Source organism: Arvicola amphibius, chromosome 4 (assembly GCF_903992535.2).
Source record: "Arvicola amphibius chromosome 4, mArvAmp1.2, whole genome shotgun sequence".
NCBI lineage: Eukaryota > Metazoa > Chordata > Mammalia > Rodentia > Cricetidae > Arvicola > Arvicola amphibius.
This window is the reverse complement of record NC_052050.1, coordinates 40,302,378-40,320,507: the sequence shown is the minus strand read 5'-3', so window position 1 is coordinate 40,320,507 and position 18,130 is coordinate 40,302,378. Positions and strand designations below refer to the sequence as shown.

The 18,130-nt window shown below is 47.0% G+C and overlaps 1 protein-coding gene across 2 annotated transcripts in view; it reads right to left on the bottom strand.

The window, feature by feature from the left end:
• Asic2 (acid sensing ion channel subunit 2) overlaps nt 1-18,130 on the bottom strand; it is a 1,088,892-nt gene that overhangs the window by 95,360 nt on the left and 975,402 nt on the right. For both annotated transcript variants that reach the window (XM_038327507.1, XM_038327506.1), the window contains exon 2: nt 3,139-3,289. In XM_038327507.1, the coding sequence (XP_038183435.1) occupies nt 3,139-3,289 (151 nt within the window). The remainder of the gene's footprint in view (nt 1-3,138; nt 3,290-18,130) is intronic.

Here is an 18,130-nt window from a genome sequence, read left to right as displayed (position 1 = left end):
TGTCTCTTCATATCAATAGAACAATGACTAGAAAGAAGTTAATACCAGGGAGTATATTCTTGTGATAGGCTTGATCATGCTCTTTGTTGGCAGAATATGGATTTTAGGACTTTGGATGAAGAAAGCAGTTGAATGCTTTAAGTGAGGCTTAATGGGCCATCCTAGTAGGAAGATAGAAGACAGTGCTGAGGGCAATTTGAATGGTGGGGACCAGAGCTTAAGAAGTTTTAGTGGGGGAGAATATAAGTAAGTGGTTCAGAGATCATTCTTGCAATATTTTTTGCAAAGAATGTGTCTGCTTTTTGACCCTGTCCAGAAAAATCTGCCTGAGGTAAAAAATGAAGAATTTTTGATTATTGGTGTTGACAGAGGAGATTTCAAGACAGCCTACTGACTGTGTCATGTGGTTGTTCGTGGATACTCTTATGCAGATCTATAATGAAAAGGAGCAAGATGAGGAAGAAAAAAAATACAAAATGCACAGTTTGAGGAGAAATGGAGCACCAGGAAGTGTAATGGAGCTAAGACTAGTGCTCAAAGAGATAAAGAGTTTAAAGGAAAGCCGGATGCTAAGCTGAATAAAAGGAGCAGTGAACTCAGGGCAAGGCCCCACCCAACTAAGCTTCCAGCTTGTGAAAAGGAATTAAGGAAAAGCTTAAGCAGTAAAGAAACCACAGAAAACAGAAACCTATGAAGAAAATATATTTGAATGAGGGGTCAAATTCAAATCCCCAGAAAGCAACAGAATTTGGGAGCTTTGGCTACATGGTTCTGTCTTTAGAGTCAAGGACAGACGGCAGGTGTTGCGCAATCTTTCTCTATGGCTAAGGAAAGCTGCCGAGGCCAGGCATGTGGCATGGGTGTCCCTGAATGGAGGCCTATGGAGGCCTAGAGAGGCCACTACATGAAGTTGTGAAGGCGAAGTCTGGATTGCATTAGAGACTCCAAGGTGAAGCCTGAATTGTGTTAGGGTCTCCAAGGTGAAGCCTGGATTGTGTTAGAGACTCCAAGGTGAAGCCTGGATTGTGTTGAAGATCCCAAGATGCTGGAGATGCCAGAGCCATGGGATACTTGCTGAGAGCTGCAGGCTAGGTGTGGAACCAGCCCAAGAGAGAAAAGTGTGTTGTAGCCAACAAAGCCGAAAGGAGTTGGAGATCTGAAGAGCCCTTTGACATCAGACATGGAGATGCAGTTTGGAGTTTGCCCAGCTGGTTTTCAGACTTTCTTTGGTACAGTATTTCCTTCTCACTTTGCTCTCTTTCCTACCTTTTGGAATGGTAATGTATATCCTGTGCCATTGTATGTTGGAAGTATGCGATCTGCTTTTTGATTTCGATTTTACAAGGTTACAGTTAAGAGATTTCCTTGCGTCTCAGAAGAGACTTTGAACTTTGGAATTTGAAACAGTATTGAGACTGTGATAGACCATGGGGACTTTTGAAGTTGGACTGAATACATATATTTTGCATTATGACATGGCTATAAGCCTATGTGAGCAAGAGAGTGGAATGTGGTGGTTTGAATAAGAATGTTTGATCGCCGGAGAGTGGCATTATTTGAAATAATTAGGCCTTGTTGGGGTAGGTGTGGTCTTGTTGTATGTCACTGGGGGTGAGCTTGGAGGTCTCAGAAGCAAGACCTAGGCCCAGAGTCGCTCTCTTCCTGCTGCCTGAAGACCCAGATGTAGAACTCTCAGCTGCTTCTCCAGCACCATGTCTGCTTGCATGCTGTCAGGTTTCTCGCCATGATGCCAATGGACTAAACCTCTGAGACTGTAAGCCAGCCCCAGTTAAATGGTCTCCTTTATAAGAGTTTGCTGTGGTCATAGTGCTTCTTCAAAGCAACAGAACAGTGACAGAGATACTCCCTGATGTGCCCTGTGTACAACATTACTACGATATGGATACCATTTATATCTCTGACTGTTAGTCTTAGACACATCTTGATATTCTTTTTATGGTGAAATTCTAAAAATTTTCTGCATCCCTTGGCTTATGGCTACATCACACTGCCCTTTCCTCTTCCTGACCTTCCTATGCCTCTCTTAGAGACACCTTTTTGATGACATTAGTCTCACCTAGATAATTCAGGACCATCTCAAGACCCCACCCATTCAAAAAATACACTGTGTACCCAGAGCCTTTCCCTGTGTCCCCACTTCTACCATAGAGCATTTCTTCCTTTTACTAGGCTGTGATCAATGACTTAGTCTCCCCCTCCCATGTGGTGGTCTGAATGAAAATGGCCCCCATAGGTCCAGAGGAAGTGGCACTATTAGAAAGTGTGGCCTTCTGGATTGTATGTTGTCTTCTTGGAGAAAGTGTTTCACTAGGGGTAGACCTTGAGGTTTCAGAAGCTCATGCTGGGCCCAGTAGCTCACTGTCTCTTCCTGCTGCCTGCCACTCCAGACACAGAACTCTCAGGTACTTCTCCAGCACATGTCTGTCTGCACGCTACTATGCTTCCTGCCATGATGACAACGGACTAACCTCTGAACTGTAAGCCAGTCCCAATGAAATGTTTTCCTTAAAAGAGTTGCTGTGGCCATGGTGCCTCTTTTTATTAACAGAAACACTAACTAGGACACATTGTAACATTCTTACTTTGATTGCTAATGATAAACTACAGAATAAAAAGAATGAACACTTAAACCAGACACACACAGAACTTTAGGGCCTTATACAGGCACGGTTCCATGTCCCCAGGTCCATGTTCATTGATTTTCTAATACCTTGTAGCTTCCTCCACTGTCCCCAGGCATATCCTGGTATCCTTGTAGTTGGACTTCATGGATAGATCTGGTATTTGGGATGGCTCAGAGAAGACTATGTTGGTCTCTTCCACCCTCTTCTCCCCAGATCAAACCATACCTCCCAACCATAACAGTTCCCTTGAACCTTCTTCTATACCTCCTCTCCCTGCCTTCTCTCTCTCCCCAATACTCACATCCTTTATCCTCTAACCTGGAGGAATCCGAGGGAACCAGGGGCATAAGCATGCCAGGGACAGCTTCACCATCTGTCAGAATATACCTGACCCCTTGCCAAAGAACAACCTACTTGGCTCACATCAACCTTTCTGAGGAAATCCTGCATCCCTCGCCACCACCCGCTGCCGGAGTCTCTGGGCCCAGCTCACCTGTCTCTCCCCAGATGGGCAGGTACTCATCTTGCTGAATGTCCAGCATGATCTCCAGCCCGTTGCCCGTCCCCCCCTTGACTGTGGTGAGCAGAGGCTTGCCATCCTCGCCTGAGTTAAACATGTAACACTTCCCATATTTTGTAAACACCTGAAGGAGAGAAGAAAGAGAGAGAGAGAAAAGGACATGGTGACATCACATTGAGCTCCAGGGATGGGCAACACCTTAGAACTCCCACAGCCTGCCAGAGGCCCTACTGCCCACTAATCTTAACCCTCTTGTACTAAAGATTTCTGTATTCCTTATCTTGCCTAATGCGTGGTTGTCTGTCAAGTAAGATTTTGGTATCAAATAAGAAATTTGGGTACTCCCAGGGGCTTGTTGAGTGGTATCTGACCACGTTTCCTTCTGGGCACCCTCCCTAAAAATTCCACCCACTTCCAAGCACGTAACATCATCTTGAAACTCTTGACCCTCTAAGCCATACCCCAAGCTTCAGGCTCCTTCCCAGGCTGCAGATACAATGACACTATTTCTGAGAAACACCTTCCAGATGTTCCACAGATGCCCCACACTCCGCCTGTCCCAGAAGGCACAGGACTTGCTCCAATATTCTACTTATGTTGCTATTTCTTCCACATCAGAAACATTTTCTTCTGAAGGCCAGAGAGAGGTACATCAAGAGGCAGGAAGTAACAAAACTTACAAGGCACAGGAAGTAAACAAAACTCACAAATTACAGGAGAGGAGACTCTTGCACAGGGTTGAGCGGCCTGTAGGTAACATATGGAGCTTCAGGAATGAAGATCTGTGAGCTATAAATCATGATGAGGTGGGCTTTTTGGTGATGTCACTGATTTTGGGCCATCCATATTTTGTAAGCAACCCTTATCCAGCTTGGTGATAACCCTAACAAAAGGCTACGCTTGGGTGGACCTATTCTTTGTCACTGGTGCCCCAGCTGAGTGAATAGCCAGCCCTTTGTTGACCTCTCCCCAAGGAAAACCACACACTCTACCAATAGTTCCCAGAATTCCCATTAGGGGGAACTATGACAGCATCTGCTTCTCAAGGGGCTCAACCTAGACTCCCCCGACAGTCTCACGGTTCAGTCTTTCTTTTTCTCACCCCATACATAAGCAGCCAACAAGGTTCATCTGCCATGACTTTAGTGATTCTCTTTCTCTCCTGCTGGATAGAAGCGGCCCTTTCCTGTCACTGCTGCTCTGGTTCCCTAGCTGGCTCTTGGAGTTCCAGACAACTATCTCTAGCTACCCTGTAAGCTTATCTTTCTGAAGTTGATCCTGTGCTGAAAATCTATTAAGGCCGGTCCATCTTCTGCAGGTTGAAGTCTACAACCTCTTCACCTGGACTTCTATGGTGTGCTCTTCACATACCTGCCACTTCCTGTCCACTTCCTTCCTGCCTCAGCCTGCAGGCATCATGGGATGGTCAAGTCCGTGGTCTCAGGGACTACATCTGCTTGCACATTCATGCATCTTCCCCCAGTAGCTCTCACAGTGTCTGGCACACGGACGCCATAAATACATGTTAAATGAGTGGATGAGCGAGAGAGTGGAGGTGGAGTCAGGGCAATAAGGTCTGTAGCCCTGGAATATACCCTGCTGGTCTACCTGCTTCTGCCTTGGCACTTGCCACTTCTGCCACCTGTAAATCGTCTCATTCTTCTCTGCCTGGACAACCACCCACTGTCCCGAAGGCTGGACTGATGCCTCTCCTCCTCCAGGAAGACCTGCAGGCTGGGTGACCCTTCTTTCTTGCCTCTCCTTGTGCCTTCCCCACAGCTGCCACCATACTGAATGCACCTCTCCTGAATTTGACTCCGTCTTTCACTTCTCAGTCCGAGCACTTAGCTGGCACACAGAACAGGCTTACTCTATTTTTGCTTGATGAAAGCATGATCATAAAGATGTCGTGTGGAAGAAGTCCAGGGCCAGGGATGAGAGAGCTTTGTCCGAGTTTTCACACTGTCCCTCAGGATTTGGTATTAAATGCACCATATAAACTCTTTAAGCCATGGTTCCCTTATCTGTAAAATGGGAGTTCTAGTCCAGGACTCTGCTTCTTCTCAAGGTCACTGAGGGGATCAGCTGAGATAATTCATACAAAAATGTTTTAAAAACTATGAGCTTTCTGTAAATGCTAGTCTTTTCCTTTCTTTTTTTTTTTATTTTTGGTTATATAACCACTTTGCAAACCTCAAGCTCAAGCCAAATACATCTGGCAAGATTGGCTGGAAGAAAGCCATGCTGACTGAATTGAATTCCTGCAGCCACCGAGGTCTGGGTGCAGGCCACTTCCCTCTGGCTCCCTGCCATTCAGTCAGCGCCAGGTTGAGAGCAAGTGCTGCCCTGGGGACTGCCTTTCTTGTGCAGCTCTTAGGGGCCACAAAAAGGAAGACAAAGGGAGCCATGCGTCAGCCACCGTGTTGGACTTTGGATGGTTTCTGCATTTGGTCTTCCCAGCAGTGACTGTGGACGGGTATCGCAGTCCCATTGTGCCGAGATGGAAATCAAGGAAACTGAAACTCCACAACAAGAGAAGCTGGGATTCAAATCCACGTCAAACACAACTCCCTGGTTATGCTGTCCTACAAGGAACTCAGGGCTCTGGGTCACTGGGTCACCTCCCAGAGGAAGCACCTTCTTCGCTGCTTCTCCACTTGGCTTGTTTGTAATCAGCCAATCATTATTTATGCATGCTCCTAGAACGTGCAAGGAACAGCGTGGTTGCAAACCCCTGGGGGCTACTGTCTGCCTTTAGCATCTGCAAGAAGTGCGAGTAGAATAGCAGGGCCTGCATCTTCTCCATTATACAGAACAACTCAATCACTGGCTAGCTGTACTGCTACAGGATGGCCATGCTGGTCTCTCAGCTCACAGTGGGAGAACAGCTAGAGAGCCAAAAGCCCTAAGCAAACAGTTCCTCTAAGAACTGAACTTTCTCATCGCTGTAGCACACAGTGACTGGACTCAGCTAATGAACCTGTCCCCTGGAGAGATGCTGGTAAGGCCACTGTAACAAGCAGAGCATTTTATAGAGAGCACAATCATTGCAAGGGGTTGACTATGTCAGGAACGACTTCCGGAGTGTCTCAACAAAGCCCTCCCTTCTCTTCCTTAATTTGTATAGACACTATACACACTTAGCCCCGAAAACTACCCATAATTACACTTAGCCCATCCACACGGCGAGATTTGTTGGTTAAAGCAAATTCCAGCCCAGTGTCTAATCATTGCACATTGCAGCTGCCCCAATTAACTTCCTTTTCCTCCACTATTTAGCCCTTGACCTTTAGAATATTGGGCCGAGGATAGAATGTGCTGTCTATTCCTGAAGTTAGTCCAGATCCTAGCCTGGCCACATACGTGCTGTGCCAAGTGACTTGATAAAGGCAGTGACCCCCACCCCCATCCCCTGAGCAACAGAGAGGGATGGAGTGGTCTAGGAGATCATCTCATTCATGCCCCTCCCTTTATAGATAAGGGCACGAAGACCAGGGAAGTTGAGGCTGCTCTACGGTCCACAGTGAGGATGTGTCTGAGTAGAACACTCATTGAAATCTCTGTCCTTCTTTGTTGTGGTCTCCCCTCAGTTGAACAGGATGTAGAGCTTTCTTTGGTCCCTCCCCTGTGAACTTCTCTCAGCTACCGTTTGTCCGCTCTATGCAGGCTCAGCGGGAGCTGAAGCCGGTGAGCTGAAGTCCTTCTCTGTAGAGAAGAGAGTGGAAAGTCCCTTAGTGTAGGGTGCACAGAGAGTTACATCCTGCTCTTTGACAGGCCGTTGCCAGGCTGGGCCCTCATTCCAGCCCAGATGTTAGTCCCTGCCAGTGCACTCACACCAGGCTTTTATTTGCTGCCCTTACTCCCTGGGAGGGTGCTGGGGCACATTCTCCAGTGTGCCTGTGTGGACTTATCGGGCAGAGTGGGTCAGGGTTGGGCACCAGGCTGACCATTATCAAGTCTGGTGGTCTATGGTGGCCAAGTTCTTCTTGTACATCAGGCTGCTGCCGAGCGGAAAACCTTCCATCTTGGAGCAAAGCTCATTAAGATGTTTACAGGGAGGTGAAACAACAGGATGCTCCAAGGGGAGGTGCAACACCCCATCCTGCAGGGAAACTCATTAAGACAGGAAGTAAACAGCTCAAAATAGCTTCAGGAAGTCTGTGAAACTGACCAGATTCACTGGGCCCCTCTCTCCCCAAGCATATATAAGCAGCAACGCTTGCTGAGACACTCAGCTGCCTGGAAGACTCTCAGAGCAGCCAGGCAGACTGGAGGAAGCAGAGCTTAGCAGAGCTACCTACAAAAGATAAACCCCATACAACCTGTTGAGAGGCCTGCGGGCTGTGCAGTATACTCGCAGTTTCTTGCTTTTGTGCACCTTCAGTCATGCTGTGGTGGGCTTTTGGTGGTGGAGTTGTCATTGAGCTGTTCTTGCTCCTGTAAGTAACCTTGTACCCACATTCCTATAAGTAACTCCAATAAAACTCATTGGTTCACCAAGTCGAACAAGCGTGGTAGCCATACTTTGATCTGTTTTCATTAGTTCCCTGTCTGGGGTTAGTAGCCCTGTTCAGACCTCCCTCGGAATAGTGTCACACAACACAGGCCCAGCAGGAAGAAGCCATATGCCTTCTATCAAAGCCCCAGACCCTCTGGAGTCTTGCACATCCTCCTGTTCCCCTCCTCCCCTTTATGCTTCACATTCCTGGGCAATTGAGTTCCCGGAGGTCCAGCGTCTCTTCCCCCACAGGGCCTGTCCACAGGTTTCTTCTGCCTGGAATATTCTCCCCACATACTTTGCATGCATCACACTTCATCCTCCCAGACATGCCTCATTCACCTGCCTCAGTCTCTGGCTCCAGGATCTGCATGGGTTCAGCCTTCTTGCCTTATTATCTCACCCGCTCTGTGTTTCCCTGCCACAGGGTGTAACTAGGTCATTATTTCCGCACTGGACTGTAAGTTTCTAGACGACAGGAAGTGTGTATTTTGTTGAATGGATGAATGAATCAATGGGTGGGTGAATGAATGGGTTCCAAGGTGTTGCTGCCCCACGTCCCCTTGTCTACCTCTGTCGGGTGCACTTTTAAGCTGGCTAGCCACACCTGATTCTGTCCAGCGCTCATGCCGAAGTCTTATCCAATCCTCTTCCCTCCCCCGTCTCCTACCCAGCTTCCTCTTTACCTGCACCAAACATGTTTGCATCTCTACGAAGATGTTAGAGCAAACAATCCTATCAGGAGCTAAGATGATGGGGAGACAGTTTAGCTTTGTGTGTGAAGCCCCCAGGAGCTCTGAGAAAGCACAGTGCCTACTGGCTGGTGCCTCCGCTGCCTCCCTTCCTGGGCTGTGGAGTCTGCTGCTCCTGCTTGTTTTTCTGAGGATTATTTCCCTCTCGGCTCAGCATCAAAGGCTGCTGAGCTATTTACACAGAGCACAATTTTTCTACAAACTTCGGACAAGATGCAGTTCTCCTTCCCTATTTCAGGACATAATGATGGGTAAGTGTAACACATGCTTCAGATTTACACCTTATCGCCCCCGGGCAGAAAATACAATTTATTCAAGTCTAGGCTGTCAGGCCAAGCTCTCTGCTTCTCCAGATCTGCCATTCTTCCTGGCATTTCTCTGCCTTAGTGGTAAGAGTTGACAGGCCCATTTGTGGCTCTCAGGGATGGGTTTGCCGATTGCTGCAAGTCGAGAACGTCTTTGGGTTGGATTGGTTTGTAAGGCTTAATGAGGATTAAGCAATGTGCATGCTTCAGACTGGAATCTTTAGATGGACTGAGAATGTGATACGCGACCATGATGGTGATTGCTAGTATCTTCATGGTGCTTTGCTCTTAGGCTACAAACCCCTTCAACTTTCTGAGTGGCTCTGTAAGATTGGAGGGAAGGAAGCTGGTAACTCCCGAGTCTGCTCAGTGCTACCTGTGATTGGCACTTTCACAGGTACCATCTATCTCGTTCTTCCCTTGGTGGTCTTAATCATCAGGAGAGCCAGACATCTAACTTGGTTGTGGAAACAGAGACTGGGATCTTTCTATTGACAAAGTTAAAAAGAAGGAGCCATCGAATTTCCAGACAGACAGGACGGGGCCAAGGCATCTTGTCAACTCTGTGGCCCTGAATAATCATGGGGCATTCCTAAGTCCAGTTTTCTCTTTTAACTGGGGCATCATAACCTTGGTTGGGCTACAGAGCCTACTGGAGAGAATGATAGTGGCTGTGCTTGAGAAACTGGTAAAACAGCATTGTCACTTTAGAGATCACATCAGAGAGAGGATTTGTGCTCATTCTTTCAGCAGAAGAGAGATCTGCTGTAGAGAGATGCACTGTAGGGAGATGTGCTATAGGGAGATGCGCTATAGAGAGATGCGCTATAGGGAGATGTGTTATAGACGGATGTGCCATAGAGATGTAATGTGTTAGAGAGAAATGCACTATAGAGAGTTGTGCTATAGAGAGATGCGCTACAGAGAGACATGCTATAGAAGGATTCACTATAGAGAGATTACTATAGAGAGATGTACTATAGGGAGATGCGCTATAGAGAGATGCACTATAGAGAGATGTGCTATAGAGAGATGCACTGTAGGGAGATGTGCTATAGAAGGATGTGCTATAGAAGGATGCGCTATAGAGAGATGCACTATAGGGAGATGTGCTATAGGAGATGTGCTACAGAGAGACATGCTATAGAAGGATTCACTATAGAGAGATTACTATAGAGAGATGCACTATAAGGAGATGCTATTGTAGTGACATGAAGAAGGAGAGACTAAAATGAAGTTAAGAATGGTAGCCTTGAGGCTCCTGTCTTGTGTATCCCCCACTCTACCCAGTTCATCTTCAAGTTGTTAGAGGAACTGAAAACAGTCCTGTGCCATTGACTTCTTATTTCTTAGTAGTACTAAGCTTGTAGCTGCAAGCCTAGGAGAGCTAACGGGATTTCCACAGGCTAAAGAGTCCTGGGGAAAGCACGATGCTTTCACACATACAGCATAGTGTGAAATCTACATTTGGATCTCAACAACTAAGTCAATGTAGATGTGTGGCCTATCACAACTGGATGTTCTAAATCAATGAAACATGGGGATCAGGGCTGGGGACAGCTGTACCTGGCTTCCCAGAACCTCTTTCAGCAGCTTGGAAGCTGTAGACTGGTTTTGTTACCTTCTACCTCCTCAGATTGCCTTAGGTGACCCTGTACCTACTGTCCTTACTCTGCCCTGTGGTGACAGGAGTACAGTCCTTCTTTCCAGACAGGGAGGGAGAGACTCAGGGAGGCTGAGTCAGGCTACACAGCTGGTAGTCAAAAGCCAGGGCGAGTCTCTTCCTTATTCCAAAGGCCCATGCTCTTGACTTCACTGTCTCCCAAAGCTGCAGCTCACACCCACATGCCTCTCCCAGCCTGCTCAGATCCCAGCAGGCTGGCAAGCCGGTTTCTTGCCTAAGACTCTCCCATCTGGCGTGGAAAAGACATCTCAAGAGTGCCAGACACCACGAGTCCTCCAGGTTTCTCATTTCTAACAGGGAGAGTCTAAGGCTCAGAGAGGTGAAATGCTTTGCCCTGGAACACACCGTTGCTCTGGGAAAGGCATGACACTCAAACTTGGGCTTGCTAGCTAAGCCCAGCTGCACCTATCAGAACCCAGATACCATATTTGGGATCCTTTCTGGGGAACTGCACTTGGGCTACGGGGGCCTGCTTCTGGGTTGGTATGAAATGTTGGGGAATCCTGACTCACGGGTTACAGGAAATACAAAGCACAGTTCTTGCCGGGAAAGGTCAGGAATGGTTGAGACCCACAAAAACACAGTCTTTGGTCAAATTAAAAATTAAAAGTGCAGACAACATTGCTACACCATGTATCTACTTAGGAAAATTAATTACGTATAAGCCCCTTAGGAGCCATGGAAGCATCTACTGGGCAGCACGCACCTGGTCCTGCAAGCTTCGAACCTTCTGACCTGCTCATTAACCCTGACCTTTAGGGCATCTTCTGGGCAGTGCCCTTCTCTTCCTGCCTTACTTATTACACTCGGAGGAAATGAAATTGCATGGTTCTGAAAATCCTTGGAGCCTCAGCCTCCCCCCACCGCACTTCCCCGTTCAGCTTTCCTCTCAATGAAAACCACCGGAGTTTCTCATTGGCTGTTTCCAAGATAATGTGCTTGTTAAGAGTTCATCATTGAACTTTTCTTTCCTCTCTCTTTGAAGTTCTTCAAATACATTTCACACAGTGGCGAAGTGAAAGGTCTTTATCAGACTTTCAGGAAACAAAATGAATCTGTCTTCTGTTTTCTCACACTGCAGGAAAGGAGTTGGGATGAGATCCAGTGAGAGAGACACACTAGCACAGAGTCTGAGTAGCTGGTCAGCTCTGGGAAGGCCAGGCCGGGGCAGTAGCTTATTCAAGCACCTGCATGCTAATTCATTTGTTCCTGCCGCAGGGTGCTTTGACCACTTATTGTATTCTAAGAACTCTGACTGTGCCTGTCCCCCCAAGAAGATTAAAAGGATGATGCTGGGGACTGGGGACTGGGGAGGTGACATGGTCAATAAAATGTCTGTTGGGCAAACAGGAGAACTTGAGTTCAGATCCCCAACACCCACATAAGACCTAGATGTGGCTAAGTATGTCTGTAATCCCTGCACTGGAAACATGGAGGGTTGGGGTGGGAGGGCCAGGTAGAGATCACTAGCCTACTAGCCTGAGCCAATTGACAAACTCCAGGTTTCATGAGACACCCTGTCTCAAAAATTAAGGTAGAGAAGCAGTTGAAGAAGACACTGAATGTTGACCTCTGACCTCCACATGCGTCTGAAAACAGGTGCACATGCATTCATATGAACACATGAGCGCATGAGCACACACACACACACACACACACACACACACACACGACTTTAGTAAACACTCATGAAAGCACGTTCATGTGGCAGATGCTGTTCCTGGTTGCAAGAGAGAGGATAAGAGAGAGGACACATGCTCTCTCTTGTCCCACTTCTCTATTAGGAGACCACCATCTTTCCCAGGACATTGGACATATCACTGAGCATGTGCCATGACTGGGCACTGTGCCAACTTCTTTAAGCATGCTCTCATTTAGGATTTTTCTGAGGTTCTTACTAGTTATCCCCTATTACTAATAGGAGTTGGGTTATTTTCATCTCTGGATTCCCAGAGCCTTATCTGATACCTGGCACATAGTAGGCACTTTATAACCCATGGCTCAGCTGTGGGACAAGGGTAATGATGAAGGCAGAGAGGCCAGGACTGAGATGAATTAGCATTGGAGTCTCTCTAGATCAGCCTGACCCTTTGATCTGACCACCACTATGATGTCACCCAGAATGGGGCCAAGACAAGTCAAATCAAAATGAGCACATTTGACATGAATTTTATGAGTGCAACAAACCACTTTTCGATTGATTTAAGGCCCACTCCACAAGATGAAACACAGGCCAGTACTATTAATCTGTCTAAGAGCCCATGCTTGGGGAGCTCAGAGGCCCTGGGGGTGCACATACCGCTATTATTTTGCTAGATGGAGATAGCAACAAACTGCCCTCTAAGCTCATATCTCTACCGGTAGGTGAGTGTCACTCTTAGACTTCATCAAAGAAGTTTCTGGTGTAGTGGACATCAGGTAAGTGTCTGTGGGATACTCAGCTGCAATGGGATATCTAGATCGCCCCTCCCTCAGGGTTCAAGGGTCATCACGGAAGAGGGGCGGAAAGATTGTAAGAGTCAGAGGTTAAGGTGGCCATAGTGGACAGTGTCTTCTAGGTACAGTGGGACTCCTGCACTCTCTAGCAGTGTGGTTACCTGCCCAGGGCTGAACCAGACCGAGTCAGTCAACATTCAGGCATGGTGAGAGAGCTGGAGGTGGGTCTAGGAAGTTGTAGTGGGTGGAGTGAGGTTAAATATGATCAAAGTACATTACATGCATGTGTGATGCTCAAGAATGAATAAACAACACGAAACATCGACTAAGCTGAGCACATTTTTAATGGGCCAAAGCAGCCTATACAGAGCACCCCATTAGCCATAGCCAGTGTAGGGACTGGGACTGAGGAGTAGACCCCTTGCTTCAAGGAGGACAGGGGCACAGAGAGAAAGGGAAGAAGAAAGTGTGGCCACAAAATTCCCACTGTCCCTTGCTATGTCCGTATTCCCGCTCCTTCTGTCACTCTCTGTTTTCCTGCTCTGCTGATGTGAAGGCCATGGTCCCAGTCTTCTCCACCTCCCACGCAAACCAGGCGGGGAGGGGGGGGCATCAGGAGGAGGCTGCGAGTCCTGTTACACTCAACGACAGGCCTTAGTGTATGTCCTCATCACCCGAGAGACAGTTGATGCAAAGAGGTTTACAGAGGATGTCAAGTAGATAAAATTAGCTAGCAATTTTCTTATTGATAGGAACTCTCCTTCCAACTCTGAAATCTAAGCTCCTATGAAATGTGGTTTTGGGTGCATGGTTCCCATCTTAAACACCAGGCTATGCTGCTCACCATCAGAACTATGTCTCGCTCATGTCTAATTAAAACTTTGTGCCTTTGACCAAAGTCTCCCCCTCCCCTTCACTCTTACACCACCCAGCCTCCTGTAAGAACCATTACAAATGGCCATCAGATATGGGAACAAATGCTCATTACCACTAGTCATCAGGGAAATGCAAATTCAATCCACAGGAGCTAACAGCTCACACCTATGGGGATGGCTGTTAGAAAGATAGCAAGTGCTGGCAAGGATGTGGGAATAGAAAGCAAAGTCTGGAACACTGTTGATGGGGGTGAAAATTAGTGCAACCATTTTGTATGGCTCAAAGAATAAGTCTGGAACTTCTATGTGATCCAGCAACCCCATGTCTAGGTATACAACCGTGAGAATTACAGCAGTATGTTAAGATACTTGCTTTGCCATGTTACATTTTTCACAGTGCCAAGATAATGGAATCAAGTGAAGAGCAGTGACTGGGTGAAGAATGTGAGATCTGTCTGTCTGTTTGTCTGTTTGTCTGTCTGTCTGTCAATGGTCTACCCATCCATCCTTGGTTAAACACTATTCAGTTTTCAAAAACAAGAAAATATTGTTAATTATGAAAACACGGGTGAATTTAGAGACTGTGATGCTCAAAGAAGCCAGATGGAAAGGTGAGTACCTCATGTCTCACTTCCATGTGGACTACAAGGTCAAGCTTGTAAAACCAAGGAGTGGAATGCATCACGGCTACCATGGCCAGGTCTCTTCACCTGCTTGCCTGATCCCATGACTATGGACCTATTCCTGCTGCTATTACAACTGCTGCTGTCTGCTAAACTTATAGAAATTCATTTCTACTTGGTGGCTCCTTCCTGCAGTTTGCTCAGGTTCTTTCTGGAACATTCCTTGGGTATTCCTGAAGATGAAGTTTGTATTACCCTAGCTGGTATTTATCTTCCTAGTATCAATCCCAGGGCCTTGGGTGGGCTCACCTTCCTGCTGTGAGTACTTCATTTCATCTTGTTTTGTTTTTAGACAGGGTCGCACTATGAAGTCTGTCTGGCCTGAATTCACCATGCAGTCTAGGCTGGCCTAGGGATGTTAGAGATCCAGCTCCATCTGCCTCTGAGTGCCAGCATTAGAGTGCATGCCACCACACCCCAAATAATCAGTGTGTTTCATGCCTGGATGGTCAAGACTGAATTGAGACCACGTAGCACCCCGAGCAGCTGTTTCATTGTACCTGCTGGAATTTCTTTTCTGTGTAGGTGAAGAAGGGAGGTGGGGGAGGAAGGACCCCCCACACACACACTCACAAAGTGAGTTATGGAGTGTTCCTGGGAAATTCTGCACCATCCTTCAGGGCTGCATTGAAGCAATGCATCAGTGGAGACCAAATGATGGTTTATGATGTTTACAGACGAAAAGCAGATGTTCCCATTAATGCCAGGGCAGAAAACAATCCCAAGGCAGGTTTATTGTCAAAGCTTATCAAGGAAAGGTCAGACAGGTGACTATCCACAGAGGGCTGAGGCTCTGAAATCCTCACACTACAGTTTCGCTCCTTCTCTTTTTTCTTGCTGTCAAACCTACTTCAGTTCTTCTTTTAAATTCTCTGAGAACGCCATTTGATGTCTACTTCTTTGCCATGTCTGGTCTCAGTTGTTGTGAAACTTAGGATTTTAGTAGCAAAGCTTGCACCATGAATATTCAGTTTCTGTGGCTTCACCAGGGTGAGAGGGTTTTTGTAGTTTAATGAGCCTGCCTTCTCCTGACATGTGGGATGTGGATCTGGTCGGCAGAGAGGCAGTCGGCTTGATGCCATTTTCCTTCCCAGGTCCATAGCAGACAGAATAGATTACCCCAGCAATCCTTTCCTCTGGGCCTTGCAACTCTTCTGGTCTAGCAATCTGGCTGCTGTGAAGGAGTCTGGTAAAGTTAGTAAGGGGAGGAATCTCATTTGTTATCACTGCACACAGAGGTAAGCTCTGCCATGCTGCCATGGTTGGGAGGGGGCTTATGCTTGGGGCGGTTTGGTAAAAGGATCTCTTGTTTGATGGAAGCAGAGATAAGTCTTTGCATGTTTTAAAAATACTACCACAGGTTTGGCTTCCAGATAAGATCCTGACTGCTGAACTGGAGAGATGGCTCCGCAGTGCAGAACATTTTGCAGAGGATCCGAGTTCAGTTCCCAGCACCTACACTGGGAAGCTCATAGCTGCCTTTATCTCTAGCTCCAGAAAATCAGATACTCCCTTCTAGCTACCTTGGGCACTTGCATGCATGTATACATACATACATGCATGCACATATATATATATATATATGTATACACACACACACATATATATATAAATAAGAAAAATTAAAAATATGTCATAAAACACCTCAATTCTTCTGTTCATTAACTTTGTAGTTGGGCTAATGTTTATCAAGCAACGCTTGCTTTCCTGTCTACTCTGAGGTTGGCAGCCAGATTCTCATGTTGGTGTGGTTCTCACGGACCACAGGACCTTGGCTTATGATCCAAATATCTAAGGTGAGTGGAGGCTTTCAAAACAGAAGACAAAACATTCTTTACTTCACATCTAACGGGTGGTTACATTTCAACCACCATGGTAGGTTTTGGGATCACACAGGTGGACAGGACATGGATGCTGCCCTCAGGTAACTCAGGAGTTGCTGAAGCGAAAATGGAAATAAGACTGTTTCTGATCATCAAGGAGATAAATGTCATTATAGAGCTATGCCCACCAAGCTGCAGGATGCAGTTCTTCAATGGGTAAGTCAGGTAAAGCTCACCTGGGAAGAGTATATTCCATCCCATAATACCTCCTGAGTTGTGAGCATCTATGGGGGTAGGGTGTGGCGACAGGGATTGGGTCTGCATCAGCGCGCCCTACAGCCTGCCTTTCTTATCCTCTCCATTCTGCACCAGACCCTGCTAGCTCCTTTACCTGGTCTGTGAGTCAGGACGCATACAAGGACTCTGGGATAGAACCCAAAAGGGATGCTCTCTTTCAGGGCTGCCAGCAGGAGCCCCCTCAGCCTTTGCCCTCATCCTCGTCCTGACAAAGCCACGTGGAGATGAGCAGAGATAGACACGGCGAAGGTGGCTCACAGGTGGTTCCCATAATACATTTGTCAAATCGATTGTTGTCCCATTTAGAAATGAGGCCACTGAGACTCCGAGATGATGAGTCTTGGAGCGACATCATAAAATTCCATGCTGAAGGCAGGCGTTGGGTTGGTTGACCTTGGGCTGGTTTTTAATTTTTTTCTGATCTTTAGTTTCCTCATTGAATAGTGGGGATAATAGCCAAGTGAATTCTGTAGGAATGAAGTCCAGGCTCTTCCATTTCAGGCCCCACGCTGCTGGTCTGTCATGTGCCAAATGATCTGGCCATTCCTGCCTCTCTCAGTTGTCCTGGAGACCAAGTAGAATGATGGCTGTGCCAGCTGACTGTAAGTTCGGAAGAGCCGTTTCGAGGATCCAGTATCAGTTTCTCAGTGAGCTTTGTGGTGAACATGTCCACTGTTCCTGCTGGGGTGAATGGCAGCCTGTAGTGATATTTCGTTTGTGATCTAACAAATAAAGCCTGCCCAAAGATCAAAGTGCAGACAGAGCTAAGTCACTAGTTAGCCATAGAGGCCAGGGAGTGGTGGCAGACACCTTTAATCCCAGTACTTGGGAGACAGAGGCAGATGGATCTCTGTGAGTTCAAGGCCACCTTGAACTACACGAAATTAATCCAGTCTAAAAGAGAAACAGAGCTGACTGTGGTGGCTCACACCTTAAATCCCAGTACTTGGGAATCACATGCCTTTAACCCCAGCACTAGAGAGGTAGAGACAGGAGTGATATCGCTTGGTGAAGAGAGGAATATAAGGTGGAAGGAGTCGGGAGCTCAGATGTAGTCTGAGGTTTGGTGGAGACAGATGCAGACTGAGGATGCAGTCTGAAGATTCATAGAGACAAGATCACCCCTTCGGTCTAAGCATTGGCAGAGGTAAGAACGCTCTAGTGGCTGGATGTTCTGCTTCTCTGATCTTTGGTATTAACCCCTGTAACTGACTCTGGGTTTTTATTATTAATGCCAATTAGAATTTGTGCTACGGCAGCCATACACTTGTTTGCCTGGGACCACTTTGCAAGTCTCAGATGCAGGACTTTCCCAGAGGGATAATTAGATTGATGTCTGCAGCGTGCCAGGTACTGTGCCACATTTAGTCCCTCTCCCCCTCAGCTCTCATCCCCATTGTTAGAAGAAGAAGAGACACGATTCTCAAGAGGCAAAACAGCCTTCCGAGCAGGTCAAAGGCAGCCCCAGGACTTCCACCCCAGCCTGTCTGATGAAGCCCAAGCTCCATGCATCCCATTCCATAAAACAGCAGCAAAAAAATACACGCTAGCGTTTCTTAGCAATGTAACAAAATTCAAGGTTTGCACAGAGCACATCTCAGCACGTCTACAT